Source organism: Apus apus, chromosome 7, assembly GCF_020740795.1.
Source record: "Apus apus isolate bApuApu2 chromosome 7, bApuApu2.pri.cur, whole genome shotgun sequence".
In the NCBI taxonomy this organism is placed as follows: domain Eukaryota; kingdom Metazoa; phylum Chordata; class Aves; order Apodiformes; family Apodidae; genus Apus; species Apus apus.
Window position 1 is genome coordinate 13,669,739 of NC_067288.1, and position 18,988 is coordinate 13,688,726.

The 18,988-nt window shown below is 38.6% G+C and overlaps 1 protein-coding gene across 3 annotated transcripts in view; it reads left to right on the plus strand.

Annotated features, from left to right (window-relative positions):
• Nucleotides 1-18,988, plus strand: part of CNN3 (calponin 3) — a 59,565-nt gene that overhangs the window by 11,014 nt on the left and 29,563 nt on the right. The window contains exon 4 of one of the 3 annotated variants that reach the window (XM_051624363.1): nucleotides 9,905-10,278. The exons of the other annotated variants lie outside the window; for them this stretch is intronic. Within the exon in view, the coding sequence (XP_051480323.1) occupies nucleotides 9,905-10,132 (228 nt within the window). The 3' untranslated portion in view covers nucleotides 10,133-10,278. Of the gene's footprint in view, nucleotides 1-9,904; nucleotides 10,279-18,988 lie in introns of those variants that run through there. 3 annotated transcript variants of the gene reach the window in all.

The window sequence follows — 18,988 nt, forward strand, 5'->3', positions numbered from 1 at the left end:
CCCACATATTGCAGTTCTCATTAGAACTTTGTGGAAAGCTACAAAATCTGGGTGGTGGCATTTTTCCTCTATTCACTTTGTAACAAGTGAACTTTGTATAATGCAGTATTAAGACTGTCTGGTGCATTATTTTGTACTCTGAATCTTTCCCTTCTGTTTATAATTCTTTTGGACCTGATTGATTTTACAGTAAGTCTGATCTACTATTGTTCTTCTAGGATCAAACTAGGCAAGAGCAAGAACATCACACAAAGACCATCAATAATACAAACTTTATAGTCCAAAGAGAAAAAGTTAATCCATCCAAATTTGTTTGGCTTCTCAGTGTTAATGAAAATAAGTCTGATTCACCCCTCGTCTACCTTGTGTGCTGTGTACAGCTACCCTGCACCCTCACTGTAGAATTGCCCTCTGCTGAGCAGAGATAAATGTCTAAAGCTGTTCATCAGATCAGTTTGTTTAAAACTAGGTTGTAGCTCTGCTCTTTCTGCAACTGCCAGTTAGACATGCCTATAGACACTACACTTCAGAAAGAGGATAGAAGTAGTGGTAACAATGAACTGAGGTCTTAGCTTAAGTTTAAACAAAGCTTAAACTAAAGATCAGTCTTAACTCAGCTACCAGGTACATTATGAACCTAATATAAACCTGGTCACATTTCCACATGTTATAAAACTTGGTTTCAAGTAAACAGGTCACTGGTGTGCCTGCACCTCTAGGTTTTGCATTGTGAAGTAATTTCAGGCAGGTATTTGATGCAGATTCTTGCTACTAACTGTAATGATGAGGCAGTAGCCTGTAAGTTGTTTATATACATATAAAATATCAGTTTTAGGTAACCTAAAATACCACATTCTAGTTAAAGGAATGCTTGACTGATGAAAGACATGTCAAGATTTGCAATTAAAGACTCATTTTAAGGCACTGTTAATAACACATTATTATATTTAAGTGTCTTTGGATTTAATTTCTCCTTTTCCTTTGAGTCAAAGCAGGCTACTATAATAAGCAGTAGTTTCTGATACCAGGAGATAAGGCCTTATTTTTAAATAGGCTTTATAAAGTTAGGTAGTATTTCTCATGGTACTGTGACCATGAGACATTAGTCAGGTTCAGACTCACCCAAGGTGACTCTTTCAGCAGCTTGCTGAAAGAGAGCTAATGCCTAGCATTTATAGCTCCAGGTGTAGTAACTACCATTTCATTTGCTTGGCAAGTCTTTTACTGAATTGTTTTATGACCAACTTTTTCATCCACATGAAGTCAGTTTTCCTTTATTTCCAACTAAGTTTATCAGCAGCAGCATTAAACTGCAGACCTACTCGATGGTAATCTGCCTTGGTAATCTTGTTCTTTTTTAATCAACCTTCCATCCATCTCCCACAGTTTCTCAAAAAACTCACTGGTGCAACTATTTCTTGATACAAACTTCTGGCAGAGATCATGCTCCTTGGTTGTTCCCAGTGACAGTCTGGGTGTAATGTTTTAATAACGAACACTGATATTCTGGCAGACAAGCATTAGTACCACTTTCATATTTGCCATTTATTATCACTTACAAATGATTGCTTCTGTGTTTCTCATTTTAAATTTGGCAGCTAGACTGGGAAGTATGCTGACCTCATAAGTCCCACTCTGCTTCCACATACCTGCAGAAGCATTGTAGATATGGATGGAAACTACCACTCTAAAGACCTTTCAATCCCAGTGATAGACCTGCCAACTTTCACCTGAAATACAGGGCAGTTGAGTGCCTAAGGTTAGCTTAATTTAAAAAAAAAATAAATCAAACTTTCATTATGCATCCATATCTAGATTCTCCAGCTTTCCTCACTAAGTAGTCGCCTAACTTCTGAAACTCTTAATGACCCCAGTTATCTTTCTTTTCACCAGTAAAGCCTATATGCACACCCAGAAAGAGATCTGAGGTATTTAAGTCTTTACAGTGTCAAATAGCCTCATGCATAGCCAAACTCCTGAGCTCTGCCGAGATCCAGCAACTAGGAGCTTCCCTCACTGCTTTGCATGTGCATGCAGAGCCAAATCACATCAGCTGGGCCTCTTGCCCCAAAAGGCACTGGACTGGTAATGCTAGATCTAGCCACTAAGTGCCTAGAAAGCAGAAGTGACAATGGTCAGTGCTGCTACAATTAAATCCTGTTGTTAAATCTAGTCCCTAGTAGTTTTGTGGAAATGTGGAAGCTCTCCTTTTCTGCCACAGAAGAACCCACTAAGAAGGAGTTTTGACTCCCTCTCCTCATGCTTTTATAAAGTGAGAGCTGGGCAAATGAGGGAGTTGATGATGCTTCCTAATATATTTCTGTGATTAAAAGAATACTGAGAAAAACATTAGTGAACAGTATTAACCCAACTGCACAGTGTGCTAACTTAAGTCCTTACCCTTCCAGTTCTCTCTTCTCCAGTCTGGAATTCACTGATTTTATTTACCGTAGTTAGGTAATCTGCCTGTAGGACCAGACGTGCCCCTGCTTGTTTTGAAGTCACCTCACCTGCTGGGTGTATTGCATGATAATAAAAACAGGAACTGTACCAACAGGAAACATTAAAGTGGACTAGAAAGGCTTCATGGCAATGCTACAAGTTATAGCTGCTGACCAGCCTGAAAACAGCCTGTTGCTACAAGCTCTTTTGCTATCTTTTTGCACCCCCGATGATTCAAGTGATTTAAAAAGTAGAAGATTAAAGTGCACCCAGCTGTAATTCAATTCTACCTTAATTATCCAATTTACATCGGACTACACATCTAGAGTTTTTGTCCTAGCCTGCATTCTGCAAGTAAGTTCAATCAGCAAATAGGATGTGAAGTTTCAGCTAGTTACATTTTTCAGGTTTTGGAGGGGAGTGAGCTGGGTAACATCTTCACTATTCAAAAAGAGCAAGCCAGTAGGTTGTTCAAACAGAACCCAAAATTTTCTTTCTCCCAACCAATAGCAATAATAAGGAATTTTTGGAAAAGGTTACTGCTTTAACAAAAAAACCAAAACAACAGCAACACAACCAACAAAAGCTTAAAAAATATTAAAAATTTTAAGCTAGTTTTCCTCAAGGCTCAAAACTTAGATTTTCAAACATAGTAAAGACTAACAAAAGCTTTAGCAAGGACACTCTCTCTCACATGCTTAAGTAACATCCCTTTCTCTCAAATTCTCATATTTGTCTTGTTTTTTCGATTACCACATAGATTTACATTTCCTAGAAGGAATCTTATTTTTATCATAACTGCATTCAATCCTTGTAGATGAACAATGTATCTCTTGAAACCTTTTAGTTATTAATTTGTGATAAAAGTAACAATTTTTATCTGTTTGCCATCCAGGCTTACATTGCCATCAAAGTTACTGGCTTCATAATGGCTATGGGCTGCTATGTCTGGAAGTATCAAAGAAAGAAAATAGCATAAGAAAATAGCACATACATTTTATCTTACTCTCACAGTATGCTACCGAATCAGAACACATGCTAATAAGAACAACACTCTCCATACCTGGAGATCCTCTTGGAGAAGAATATACAGAAATTTTGATGCATTCTCCGTGAGGAGTAAGTAGTTGTTTTCCTGGTATCAAAGTAAAAAATGTTAATGTGAGAGAAAGAAGTGCTGTGCCCCAAATCCTGTGATAAGTCCACAGTGGAGCTGTGAGTAGAACCCTGGTTTCTTGACTCTCTAGGCTTGCATCTTAGTTATGAGCTCATAAGGTAAATATCTTTACAACTAAAATTTGGCATATTTGTTCACCAATGCTTATCTTCATTTAATTTTACAGTTAAAACATCACTGACAGCTTGTCCCACAGCTGCAGGGCTGTAATGCTTGCAGTTATGTTTCCCACAGACCTGGGAGCTGTTCAGGATACACTGAGCAGTCAGCTGAACCAGATCTTTGGAATCACCGGGCAGGAAATGTGAACATACCAGAATACAAATGAATTCATTGCATATTCTCCTTTCTCCTGCCACAGAAACAAACAACCTTGCCTCAGCAAAACAAAAAACACAAATGAAAATATTTATTACACTCTGAAATCATAAAAGGCAATAAAACCCTGAAATGTCAAAACCCCTAGCTCCTACTGATGAGTGCAGGAGTCCAAAATTAGCCCTGATATAAAAATGATTATGTTACCATGTTTTTTTCTTTTAGTTTTCCTTTCAGTGTCCAAGGACCTCTACTCAGCTTTCACTAAGTTTGACTGCTCAGTTTCTCAGTCACTAGAATCACTCTCTGCTCCATTTCCCTTGCTTCTGGAAAGAGCCTTCATGTTATTCTACAGTCAGATTTGTGATTACTTGAATGAGGCTTTCTATGTGTCAAGACAGTATCTTCTGCCCTATTGGTCTTCTGTATTTGTATGTCATTGAATTGTGTTTATTTTTTTACACTTTCTTTTTCTTTCACTTTCCTTTTCCTTTGCCTTCCTTAAAATATCAGCAACAGCTATTCTGGCTTTGGCTTTTCTGACAAAATTCATGGATATCTTCTAGCCCTTTCATATTTTAACAAGCTGAACAGGTATTTTTTTTGTTCCCAAATGTTAAAGAGCCATCAAAACAAAGTATTTATCAATAAAAACTGAGATTTAGCAGTCCAGAAAAAAAACACAAACAAAATAAAAATAATAAATTACTGCTTTTAGGCCCACGCTTGTTCCTAAGAAGCAGAAAATACCCTTTTTTTTTTTTCCCCTATATTGTTAGAAAGTAGGTCTGTTTTCTTGCATAGATACACAAAGTTGAGTTTCATATCACTCCTCTTGCCTTTGCCTCTTTTAATAGTTCTATCAACACCATCTATTCCCTAGTTCTTGTCTCCAGTTTTTCAGCACTGTAGGGAAGGGAGCATTACCAGGAGTAAGGAAGCCTGAGTGATGTCCTAACCTTGCTCCAGAAGGTAGCTCCATAGCTGACAAGCAGCAGTCTTCAGCTCACGTCCACATCCCCACACCACAAGCTTGCCCAGCCCTAGAAAGTTGGGTGGTTTTTCTGTTCTTGTCCAGGTGACAAAGGCCAAACTCTGTGGAAGTCATTAAGGAGAACAGCAGGTGTTAAGAGTTTCTTATTCAAAGCACTTCTCACATCAGTTTCCACTTTCCACTAAGTTTAGGGGAACTTATGTTGTCCTCCTTTTGATTGCTGTAATTTGGAAACATAAGCAGTACTCAAATACTCATTCATCAAAGTTATACAACAAACGTATGTTTACATATTTATGAGAAAAAATGCAAGTTTTCTGCTTTACTCATTTTTGTTTTAACCAATGGCCTGACATTTAATCTCAGTGAAGCTGTGAGCTATGCTTTCAGTGTTTTAGCTGGTAAATGTCACTCTGCTACAGTGCTGCATTCACTGACTCTAAAAGCAGCTTTTATCAGCAGTGGTGCCATGTGCCAGTGTTCCCAGTGTGCCAGACTGCTGCCTTAACTTGTTTTCTTTCAACAGCTGTAGAAAATACCTGGAACAGAAAGGCAAGAACTGTTCCATTTTTGTATGAAAGTGATTAATGTGAAATTAGATTTATATAGAAAGTTGCTAAGTATAAATGTTGTATTCTGATAATTTACTTTAAACCTCCATTAGTGTACAGATTTATTAGTTTATTGAACTGTTTAAAGAACTGGTAGAATTGAATTGGTAGGGAATTTCAGTGTGTAGGATTTTGTTTACAAGCCTAGCTGTGAAGCCAGGCAGCCAGTGAGGCAATTTAACAGTTAGCTGGACATTTCTTTACATTAGAGGAAAGTGTAAATGGCATAAAGAGTCCTGCCGCACTGGCTTCTGGAACAATCCTTTACAGCTTGCTGGCAGCAAAGTTGACCGCTGAGATAGGACCAAGAAAGTTCTTGGGCAGGTGCAGCTCAAGAGATCACAAAGATGCTACAGAAACTGTCTTTGGCCCCTTCTCTCCCCCTTTCTGCTGGCTCACCAAGGAAGGCTGAACCAAATAAACTGGAGATCTTCGGAGACATAGCTCATGCCATGCTTTATCTACAGGCAACCTTGTAGCTAAAGTAAATAGCTATTGGGAAACACCCTGAATAACTGATTGACCTTGTAGATACCCTGGTCCTTTCTTGCCCAATAGATGCCTGCTTTTTCTCCATGGCATATTAATGATGGCCACTGGATTCCCTGAGAGATACTTGTATTCTGCTGGAGGGGAAAAACAAAAGCCTTGGTCTTTTCAAGGTGGAAAACATCAATCATACTCCAAAATTTACTTTTGAATTGTTTTGAAATCCACTAATAGGACAACTCATCTTCTCTTACATTTAAGGAAGGCTGTATTGAGTTCCTATCCACTATGAACAAGTTCATAGACTGGCAGGAGCTGAACAGCAGCATTTCTAGCTTATAGTGTCCACAACAGTTCCTCTTCTTTATGATGTGCATACTTGTTTTCTCAGAAGTTTCCCCTGTATCCCTTGATGAGTGTAGTATGTTGGATTCCAGGCAGCAGGAAGACTGGTCTCCCTTCTTGCTGATGGTGTGGGAGGGAGTAAGTAGGACTGGTCAGACCAGATTTTTGGAAGGGAATTACCACTCCAACACGTGAGCAACTGCACTAGTTCTAGGTATGACATGTCTCTACACACACACTGAAGGTTAACTGAAGGTTAATTTTTAATGATTAGAAAAGTTGATTCATAGTTCTGACTTAACAGATCACGACCCCAAATTCAGATAGGAATCTATTTGTGTGTTGGCTTGAGCAGGTTTATACCAGAGTCCCTTTCAAGGAACAGCTCCTAAACCCAAGTATTTTAGAACAGGAACATCTGTAGTCAGAGCATTTTATGGGCATTTTGCATGCAGAAATCCTGTAGAGCCACATCTGCTTTGTCTTGCTTGAACAGCTACATATGGAAGGGGGGAAAGCAGAGGACAGAAGAGTCATGATCAAATAATGTTTTTTTCGGAGATGCCTAGCCCATAGTTTTTCTGATCCTTTTTCCTGCATGCAAGTACTTTTCCATGAATAAAAGGGCATCTGAGAAGCAGCTTGCAAGTGATAACAATCAATAGAAGATATAAATTGAGTGCATCATATAAAAACCTGGATATAGTAAGGGTATTACATTATTTAATTTTTATTATTGCTTTTCTGTTTTGCACCTCAGCAAAGTAATAACAGCAGCTCAGTGTGGCTCTTAGTGCTACACGTAGATTCACAAATAGACCTATTTACTGTCATTTAATGAAGAGATTTTGTTGTGAGTGCACTTAGTTTGGAATTAATTCCAGCATTTACCTTTGCATGTGCATCTAGACGCAACAATACCAAATACAAAAAAGACTGGAGCTGCTAGCCAAGTTCTATAAGGGGTGCAAGTAGGATGAAGTGTATGGCCTAGTGGCTTGATAAAGACCATGACTGTAATAAATCAGCCTTTTATAAAACTAGTTGTACAATTCTTAACTTGTGGCCTGAGGAGAATGTTAGGATGTCTAACTAACTTTAAACCATAACTGTGAGTGATGGTTTTTGTGTGTGGAAAGTAAGAGACTGATGTGAAACTCTCCTTGCTTTAGACAACTGGGTTGAGCATTCATTGTAAATGGAGGCTGAAGGAATGCAGAGCCAGTATGGGTCCAGAAGAAAGATGGGTGGAAGGGTGCCTGGGATTAGGGATACAGAGGAAGATGAATCCTAGAGATCACAAAGAAATCCAATGAAGGGAGGATGAGTGTGAAATATCTCAGAGAGCTGGGTAGAGTACAGAGAAATATTGAAGTGGAAGACAATGAGGAAAGGACAGGGGAGAGGACTGTAATGCAACAGTAAAGAGCTTGGGGAGCAATGAAGATGAGACAATATTTGTACTCCAGGTAGGTCTACTAAAGGAAAAGGAGAGTAGAGTTTCTGTTTAGTAGTGGTGCACATTTTTATCTGATCACTTAAAGCTGAATTTTGAATCTGAAATTTGTAGTCAGACTGAATATTCAACTCACCAAAAAAAATAGTAAATAACTTTTTTTGACTGTTTTCGTGCTACTTACGCATCCGCCTGAAACAGATCAGATTCTGCAGCAGGGACCTGGTGGGTTTTGCCTGCAAACACAGGAGAACACTCCAGCTTGTTTCCTATGTCTATGTTTAAGCTACAGTAACAAATGCTATTACAAATAGAGATACCTAAATGTGCCTTAATTAGATATCGATAGCCAGGTGCCACTAGCACAGTGAACATCAGTGCAAATTCATCAAACTTGTCAAGAAATAGGGCAAAATGCCTTGCTTAGTTCACAGGTATGGAAAAGTTTATTTGAAATGCTAAAAGGCAGCATGCGTGGTTGGTTTATGTCCTTGCTTGCCAAGCCAAATGTATAAAAACTAGATCTTCATTTTCAGCAGATTGTAGAGTAGGTTTGAAAATCCCAGCATGGATATACTTGAAACCAACATACTGGTTTCAGACCAGTATATTACTCTGATTTCAAAAGTCTTGTGTGATGTGTTCAGCTTCTTTGCGTCTTGGCTATGTCATTTCTAATGGAAAAGAAAATAGCAACAGTGTAATTCTTGAATAGGTATTTGTGGCTGTTGACACCCTAAAATTTCAAGATTAAAACACTATACAGCATGTTGCTTGTAAGGGTCTTCTAGAAAATATCAGCAGGTCTTCCATGAACAAATAGTTCAATGAAGATCAACAGTAAAATCAGAATAATTTTGCAAATGGCATTATATTCCATGGATTCTGATAAGAAAACACTGAGTTACAGTCATTGCATTCCTAAGCTGGATTTCTGGGGCCATCTTAAAGGCAAAGGAAAGTATAGGTGAGAGAGTTTGGAAGTCAGTAGTACCAAAGCTGCTACTGCTTTTAACTGAGGCAAGGTGCTGTCAGCCAGTGTATCAGCAGGGTCTTGCCGCAAAGCAGGGAAGGAAACATTCTGAAATGTCTGCTACAGTGCTGAAATGGAAGCTCAGATTATATTGGTGGGGGAAAAAAGAATCTCTTTCACAAGCTGGTGAGCTTGGAATAAAAAAAAAATGGGTTTGTAGGATATAGAGCCATGATTTTATAAAAGAGCTCTTTATTTCCACATTACCCCCAGCTGTGCAGAAAAGTGCTGATTACATGGTAGTTGTAAATCTAGTAAAAAATTCCTTGCTTGAAATCAATTTTTACACCCTAAAGTAGAGTAGTAGAGTGCCTAATATGCTCTGGTTTAAACATTTTACTTTTAAGCATTCCATTTTTCAATTTACCAAAGTCTAACATTGAAAGACCACTTTCTTTTACCTTTAACATTTGTAAGTGAATTTGAGACCTTCTGCTACAAGGACATGACAGGTATTTACCAAAACACCTTCCTTCCTTCTATGTACTAGTGCTTATAAAAAAAAAGAACACAACAAAAACCATCCAGGCATGCTTATCAGTTTATAGATTCTGATCAAGGTTCTAATTCATCAGCACATTTTGCTGAGCTCTTAAGTGTTTTGCTGACTTAAGCTGAACTTCAAGAGGTTTATAACTGGATCCTAGGTTTAGTAATCCTAATTAAACTTCTTTGGCTTTATTATGCCTTAATCTGTGGACAAATCTCATGACTGATATAACACAAAGCTGTGGCTGAGATTAGAAGCTGTTTAGTTATATATTAATGAATTAAGGACTTCTGTGCCATCTTAGGGCTCTTCTCCCTGGACATGCAAAGAAAAATTCTTATTTGGCAGTTGCTTTGAAATAGTATCTTCTGTTTGCCCCATTCCCCTCCCTCTTCTTTTTTTTTTTTCCCCTCAAGTTCACTTGCCTCTTCTGTTTCTTAAAATATCTTCAGAAATATTTTTAATGTAATTTATATATACAAACTTTTAATTATTTACTGTAAGAGAAAACTCATGTTTTACTTTTGTAAAATATTTCATCTCTTTTAGATATTGTGCAATGGACCAGGAACATGTGTTCCTGTCTGTATATCTGCGCTGCTTCTTGGGCTTCTAATAAAGAGAGCAATCATTGTGTACGTAGAGAGCATCTGCCGTGTGGAAACTTTATCCTTGTCTGGAAAGATTCTTTACTACTTTTCAGATTACTTCATTGTGCAGTGGCCTGCTCTAAAGGAAAAATATCCCAAGTCAGTATATCTTGGTAGAATAGTGTAACAACAGAAGATGGACTTTACCTAAAAAAGCTCTGCGAGCTCCTCACTGAAGAGATGTATTCATGTAGCAATTTATTTCCAAGGAATCCTGCTAAGAAATTAGGCTGGTCCTGGAATAGGAGAAAATAATAAAGATATTTAAGTGCATTTTTGTGTAGTTGTATTTATTGCCATCCTGTAGGTCTGTTTACCAATACCCCATAATGGCCGTAAGTCTGTGCTGTCTCTGTTTTCATCTAGTTTTCCTGCTATGTGAATGGCATTTTTTGTCTACAAATAAATATGGGAATTTTTATGAATTGTAACATTTCCTGTAAGGAAACTTTGTGTAGTTTTCTAAATTGTAAGAAACAAAGTCTTGTTCTAGCACAACAGACTTTATTTCCTGTATGTTAGCAGTGAAGTCCCTTGTGAATCCTTGGAGTATAAAAGAAACAGTTATATTAAGTTGGCTTCATGACAGTTTGTACTCTACAGTCTTCCAAAACCCCCGAAGCATTCAACCACTATCATTTTTCCTCTGGGCCTGTCAAAGCTGTCCTTATAATTTGCAGTGCACCTTTTGAAAAATGTTGCTCACGTCTTAAGATAAATAAAAATGTAACAAGTGTTATGCTACAGGCACAGTACTTACAGATTTAAGAAGTACTTTCTTCAAAGCTTATGTGCAAAAATCCTTAGCAGGTTTACATCACAGAGAGCAAACTGGCACTTGGGAAAATTGAACTGGTTCAGGCTCTAAAATACAGAAAGAAAAAAAAGAGAAAAAAAAAAAAAGGAAAAAAAAAAGGTGTTCATAACAGGGGAAGGAACAGAGTTTCCTTCTCTTTTCCTCATACAGTAAATTTGACTTTCAGCATATCCTGTTTTCTCATTTTAAGCACCTTACTTTCAGCAGTACAATATGCACTTAAGATTTTGTCACAGAAAATGAGATTCTGCACACTGGAACAACTTTTCAAAGCTATTTTGTTGGAGCTGTGTGTGAAAGTCAACTTCAGCATTTCACATTCATCTGGCAAAGCGTAATTCCACACACTGTTCCACCTACAAAGCAATATAAACACATCTGTCATCCGTACACACACAGAGCTATGTGTCTGGCTACAGAAACATGTACAAGGAGAAAGCCCCGGGAGAAGCAGAAGCGCTGTGAGTGCCCAGGCTGCCCCCGGTGAAGCCCGCAGCTCCCGGCGCGGCCGCAGGGGCAGCCGCGCTCCCTGAAGCCTCTCCCGCAGTGTCAGACGTCAGGACGTTGCAGCAGCTCTCCTGGTAGTGAACAGGGTGGGGAAGGAATTTAGCTGAAATGGTGGTTCCTGCTGTTTGGAAAGAGAGGTCTAGTCCATTTTATGCAGAAGATCAGTATAAATCATCAGAAAACTCGGTGCAGAAAATTACTGTCGTGATGTTGCAAGGCCCCGTGGGGAAGCCAGCTGTTACAACCTGTCCAACAGGCTTAATAATCCTCAGCATAAGTAAAGTCCTTTGATGTGGTCACATGGGCGTTCAGAACAGTGAGGTTTTTGTGGTTTTTAACCTAGATTGTGTCTGACATTAAAGACCAGTTAATAGGTTAAGACTACATGGGAAGGACTCTGAGCAGTACATACTTGGGTCCTTGAAAATGACCTGGCTGAAGTAAAACTGATCTGTACAAGGGCTTTTTTTTTTTTACTTATTGGAGTGAGGACTATCTTATCAGTGCCTTCTACACAGTTGCAGATAGTTTAGTAAATTGGAGATAAACTGGACTTTATTATGGCTAATGCTAGTTTATTTTAGATTAGTGTTCTTTGCACTGAATCTTGCTTTGAATCTTGCTGGTTTTCAAGGGAACTAGAGTAGAGGGGAAGGAGGACAGAGGCAGCCTCTTCCTCTCTGGCTAAGGGGCAACACCACAGGAGAACGCCCCAAGCCTTAGAGAAGCATGAGAAGAGAAAGGCAATGAATGCATCCATTCATGCACCACAACCCTGCAGAGTGCCTGAACGGCCCTGGCCTGCCAGCCAGGCAGGCTCCCACCACCAGTCCCCAAACACAGCCAAGGCTCCAGCAGGGCTGAGTTCACATGCTGCTTCTGTTTAGAGCAAAGCAGAATGTAGCCCATCCTCACCCTTCTCTAAATTTATACCTCAATGAAAGCATTTCTGGCTACCTGGTTCCTCCCTCAGAGCCCAGCCCAGGGTGGGATTTTGTTTTTTGGTGTGCTTTCAAACTGAGGGTTCATGAACTTTATGAGTCTGCCTTTAAATGCTGGGGAGTTCCAGAAATGTTCTTCTACCTGTCACCTGCATGGCAATGACTACTGCTAAAGGAAACCACTTGCCTGCTCAGACTTGTAACCTTCCCATGTACATGCTCTGAAGGTAATGGTAGATTTCTTGACAAGACGCTGTTCTGAAAATCTGAACTGCTCCAGGCCATCTGATGTGGAAGAGTCTCATCTTCAAGGACTCAGGAAGACTTTTCCCCCTTTTCTTCACTGCCAGCCTTTTGAAGGAGCAAAGCCAAGAGAATCTCTGCTTGTGTTCCCCTAGCATCATGTTCTTTATTCTGTTTGGTCAACCTGGGAAACACAGGTTAAAATAGCACATACAAAGTGGTTTTTAGTCTGGATAATCAGCTAGGAGGGAGTGGGACACTACCTGCTTCCTTACATTTGTTGCTGTTTTCCTTATGGATTACTGGCACAAGTGCCAACTTGAGTTGTTAGTAGTTTATAATTAGCCTTAGTAAGTCTGTAAAGTTGAAACAGTTAGAACTACACAGGAGAGCTCAGAAAAGGAGAGATCACAGCCTAACTCTGACCACTGCATCACTATCATACGGGATGGTACAAAAAAGAGCTCCTAGCTTGAATTCTCTTAAGGGAAGTTTTGTTATCAAGTAGATTGACTTTTCCTTTAAAAGATTAGCTCAAGTAACTGCTAGTTCTCTCCTAAAGCATGGTGGAGTACTAAAAAAAAATAACAAAACAACAAAAAACAACCTAGCATTTTTGTATTGAGTAGCTCTTATCTTTTGTTTGTAGCATACAACCAGACTGTCATTGTTCTAGGGGAAAACCTGCATTCTTCCTGTTCCCAGTGGGGAACAGAAAACAGTGCTCCAGGATCTATCCAAAGGTCACTGACTGGATTCCTTGTTTAGATTCTTTCCATTAAATATTAACATTAACGTTTGTGTTACGTATATGAGGCAGGTTTGGAGTGAAATATATTCTCTCCTTTTTCTCTGTTTCCAAAAGAGGAAAAACATCTTATGGATTGAAAGCAAAATAGGGAAGAAATATATTATTAAAGAAAAAAAATACTGCTTTATGGAAATATCATCATCAAAATTGGGAAAGATTCAAAAGAGAACAGAAGGCATTCAAAATTCATTTCCCTGAGTCCTAGCCTGAAAGTCAGATTTTAAATTATTTTTAGTTATCAGATTGTTTTATCTAGATATGCATTAGTTGATAAATATTAAGTATTCAGAGTTGCTTCTCTTTTGACCTGGTTGTCTTCTAATAGACAGTATATATGGCAGGTACTTAAAAACACAGGTTAATTTTATTTTAGAAAATGAGGAAGGGAAAATAAAAGAGGAGCACCAGTTGGACTGTAATAAAATAACAGCATGAGAAGAAGATTTACTCTTGATAAAAACAGCTTAGAAAATTATTTCCAAGTTACCCCAGAAGACAGCTAAACAGATTGATACGAAAGTTAAACAGACTGATCTACTTTGAGCCAATGAATCAAATTTCTTAAAACACTGCAGTGAGTAGTGACCAGCCCAATAAAGTTATGCTACTCTTTTGCAAGCCATGAAGGATTTCTGGGGACAGTAGTCAAAGTTGCAGAAGCAACTTCTGAAGCTGTACTCACACAATTCTTCAGACACCTGTTTTTCATTCAAAACCACCCTGTCACAACAGAAGACAGTTAATGCCTTTAATTAAAAGATTGCTGTATACAAATAGGATGTTGACCATTTTAGAGATACAAATGCAAATCATGTTTCTAAAGCAAAAAGATCCTCTGTGCAAGGGGCCACAGAACATAAACAGACATGGTGAGACCATCTTTTCCATCCTTTTTCCACCCCTAAATGAGCTTATCAGTGTACTATCAATGTACTATCATAAATCACATCCAGGCAGCAGCCTTTTTTCCTGGGACAAGAGAGAAAGTAGGCTATGTGAAAGAGTATGTGAGCGACAGGTAGCAGCACTTGCACAAAAACCTTTGCTTGGTCAGTGCCAAGTGGCACAACCTAATTGAACACATTTTTGCCCCACACTTCAGTCCTTGGCAAATAGCACAAGAGGCTTGTTGTCACTATTTCTCTCTAAGCACTGTCTCCCCTACATCTTCATGATGGAACTGAAGGAGTTTTACAGTCCCTTGCTATATGTCTTCATGGTTTCTCAAACACATTGCATACATGGCACTTGTATTTCCCTTCAAATCACGTTTGTGTTGCCTTTCCCTCTACTGATCATACTTGAAACCAAGTCAGCATGGTTTAAGATAGTATAGCAGAGGTAAGCAATAGGAGTCTCTTCATAAACACTTTCTACAACAGATTGCAATACCCCTCTCAGCCTTGTATAGATCAGAGCAGATTGCATGGTAATGCACATTACATGTTCACCGTTAGTTTGGACACAGGTAGAGTCTTCCCTTCCAGTCAAGCAGAGGACATCAATAAACATGGTGTACATCAGAGCTCTGGTCACTGAGGTGTGTGTCAGAGACTTACCAGCACTAGGAACAGATCATACAACCCTTAATCCAGTTGTTCAGACTGACTTCAGGAAACTAGTTCATTGAAGTAATTATGAACTGGTTGTTGAATGCAGTGTTTAAGACAGCCATTCCCTAGGACATTAGTTTTTAATTATCACTTCAGCAAAAATAGTCTTCCTTTCATTGGTAATGCTATGTGAATGAAGGACAGCTTAGACGTGATGAATACACAAAGATCATTTAACTGAAGCTTATTTAATTGTCAGTAGAGTAATGCACTGGGAGGCTGGTATCTGTATTATGGGCCTGAAAAACACCATTCAGAAATTTTACAACAGAAAATGAGAGCTTTCAAAAAAATGTGCATTTAAAGAAAATTGAGTTGCATTCTTGTACTAGATCTGACAGTCATGGAAGTCAGAAAGCTGCTAGTACTGGTTGCCATAAGGCAAAGCACAAGCAAGTGTAAAGTGTTTGAAGAAGCTCCCTGGCTCTCAGCCAGTAACTGGATATTCCTCCCCTTTTGCTGGCCCATGCTGAGATCACATACTGTACCAATAAGCACCTGGTGGTTCCAGGAGGTGGGCAAGGATCTAAGAAAGTGAATATGGAGCCCTTCTGGTTGTTTGAAGCACAGTTTCAACCTAGACCTTTCTGAAACTTGCATTTGGCTTTTTTTTTAAATCATGGTACTTCCTTATAGCACAATGATAGTCGCATGACCAGTACAGTTGAAATCAATAGGAAGTACTTTAAGGCAGAGGTCATCTTACAGAAAGCAGCTTCATAAAGGATGGGATTTTGCATGAGAATTTAAAACCAGCAACTTTCACAGCAATAGCTCTGGACAGCGGTTTTCATCTGCATTGCTGTTTCATGCTGCACTGGTAAGGGAGAAGGAAGAGAAAGTGACTTGATACAAGAAGACTGACCTTTGTTAACATACTCATTTAAACTTAGGTGACTATTCTGCACAGTGTAAAATTTCACAATGAGTATTTCTTGTATCTTTTTAACTCCTCATCCAAAAAAGTAACGTTTCATAATCCAGTTAATGGATCTGACAGAAATATGCATGCCACAAAAATAAGCAAATTCACATTTAGCTGTGCCAGTGATAGGCTTTAACCATGCATGTATCTATAAAAAGATGTACTTGTTGATCAATAACATCAGTTTTACACATACGTTTTGTTATCTTTGCTTATACCTAAGAAACAAAGCTAAACAAGATGTTTGATGTGTTTGTTATTCTGTATTCAGAGGGAGACTGGGGGCAATAATAATATTTACAGTCAAGAACAGGGGGAAGTGAGTGATCTCTGAAGGGAACGTTTCATGTTTCAAACAAGCTATAGCACTTTATCAATTATTAAGCATATTAAACAAGTCTATTGTAAATTGATGCTTCGGGGGTTGGAAAGATTTTTGGGGTGTATGGTGTTGGGTGGGTTTTTTTGATAGGGAGGGGGTGTTGTAGGGGAGATTCTTGTGTTCATTTTTTTCAAGTATAAGAATCAGATATTTGTTACTTTGCAACGAGATGACCTCTGAACAGTACTGGATTTAGACAGGTGCTCAAAGAGATTTTGTACAAAATTCAGAAAGAGAGAGAAAGAATATTCACAGGTAGAAGTTGTCCTTGCACTGTGCAGCAGATAATTTTTAAAGGAGTCCGTAACACAAAGCTACAGATTGTGGGGTTTTAATATCAAGATTTAAGAAGTGTTTTATACCATGCAGTGAAGTTGTTGTGCATAATTCTGCCCCTTCTATGCACAGTATGTTCTTAAAATCAAATCACTTAGTTTAAGAAGGAGTGGATATTTGTAATGTTGTATCACCAGCCAGATCTGCTCAGTTAGCATTACGGTAAATTCTACTTTCAGCTGCCAGGAGTTTGGCAATTAGTGTTTCCTGCTTTATTGTTATACAGTGCAATTGAACTCCCCTGCTTTTCATTTATGATCGAGCTTGGGATGTCAGCTGACACCAAAATGAATGTCCTAACCTCCAATTCAGTGGCTTAAAGGATATCTCCCCAACATGCACTGCCAAGATGAAGTCCATAGAAATTATTATTCAGCAGCAGTAAACAGGGCTTGTTTTTGCAGAAAGCAATTAAGGTTTTCTACTGTGTAGGCTGAAATTTACTACTGGCTGGTAACACTGAAACATGCTGGCTGTGATGTAGTAGATATTTCTGGAATATCATGCTCATTTGCCAAGCATTTCCTCTAAAGAAAGTTTATTATATAATGCAGGTACAAAATAAAATTGTCACTGTTTACTTACAGTTTTTAACCTCCATAATTAGAATCTTACTTTGTGTTTACACGTGAACTTTTCCAGTGCTTCTACTTGCACCCAGCTCTTGCTCTGCCCTCTGCCCCCCTTTTTTGGGGATATGTCAACAGGCAAAACACATGCAAGAACAGCAGGTCAGAACAGTACTGTCCCTAGTACTGTGTTTTCTACTGACTAAGTACATCTAGCACTCAAGCTACATCACATGAATATCACTGAGTTTTAAACAATAGGTTTGCGAGGAAAAAAAAACAAAGGGGATGAGGGGAAGACTTCTCCACAGCACAAAAAAAAAATTAATAAATACAACCCAGTAAGACCAAACAAAAAAAATCCCCACACTCAACATCTTTTGGAAATTCTGAAGTTTTGTGGGATGCAATACAAGCAGAAAACGGACAAGATTAATGATCTGGGATAAAGTGGCTAAAAACCTCAGGATTCTGTATTCTGGTACAGTCTCAGTTATCTGAGCATCAGCTGTTACTGATTCCCCTCTCCCACCCCAAGTCTGAATCACATCCTCTGACATCTACTAAAGTACATTAACAGTGACATGAATTGTCTGAAACCCCTCTTATCCAAACAGTTTTGGGATCCTTGCTGTTGTAATAACTGAGCCTCCATGCCGTGGTAGCCAGTCTCTGGCTAAATGCCACTGTATCTCAGCTAGTCACTCATCATGTGCAACACTCAGCAGCCTTTTCTCCTTTGCACCATTTCAGTACCAAATAACCCTGTAAAGCACTCTGAATATCACTTGCTGTGCATTGTTTTGCTCTTGAAATTACCTTAACTTCTAAGTAAAGCTTGACCATGGAAGGTCAAAGAAGGATCATGAACTACAGTTAACAAAAATGCAAAACTCCACATTTTCTCAAGTTTGTAAGAATACCACGTGTGTGGGGAAATATTTCTGATGAGGAATTAGTCTCGTTTAGAAAATACTGCTTAGTTGAGATTGGAAGAATTCACGGAATTAGGCAGCAAGGACAAGGTTTCTGTTCCCTTTTTTTCTATATTCAGATTTTGACTTTTAAGACAAGAGTATTACTGGATAATTAGCCAGCCTTTTAGAATATCAGCACTATTTAAGGATAGTCTCGTTTCAGGATGTGAGCATGAAGATTTTAGCCATCAGAAAACTGAACTATTTGCATTTAGTATCCAAATAAAGAAGTTTGAATTATGTAACATGAAGTTGCATTAAAAGTTACTACATCCTATTTAAAATCAATTCTGTTCTGAAGTTACCAGGAACACAATGGAGAATTAAGAGAAAAAAATGGTTGAACACACCATTATTTAAAGGACATTAATTTCTACCAGACTTTGTTAAGAATTTTACTCAAACAGGAGCAAGAAGAACATGCTCGAGTGGCATACAAACAGGTTTGGAGATTTAGAGAAGGAGATAAAGTGGTCAAAATCAATCTCAGATCACACTGAGCAGGAATCCACCAAATGGTAAATGTAATAGCCTCTGTCCACAATCCTGGAGGACCAGAAATTGCCTCTTCTAAATAAATGCATGTGTGGAAAGTTATGTTTTATATATATATAAGGTTAAAGTGGTAACTAAAAAGCAAGAATTATAGAAGCACAGAATATCACAAAGTTATTGTTTTCTCCCTTGCTCTACTTCCCTAGTAGGGTGATCCCCTCTGAAATAGAGCGGAAAAGTGACTCATGAAGCTTAATAGAAAAATAAAGTTTCAGGCTTCAAAGTCATTCTGCATTATAATTAACTGGTTATGCCATCATTTTTGCATCCACTCAGAGTTGAAGAAGAGTGCAACATTTACTTAATA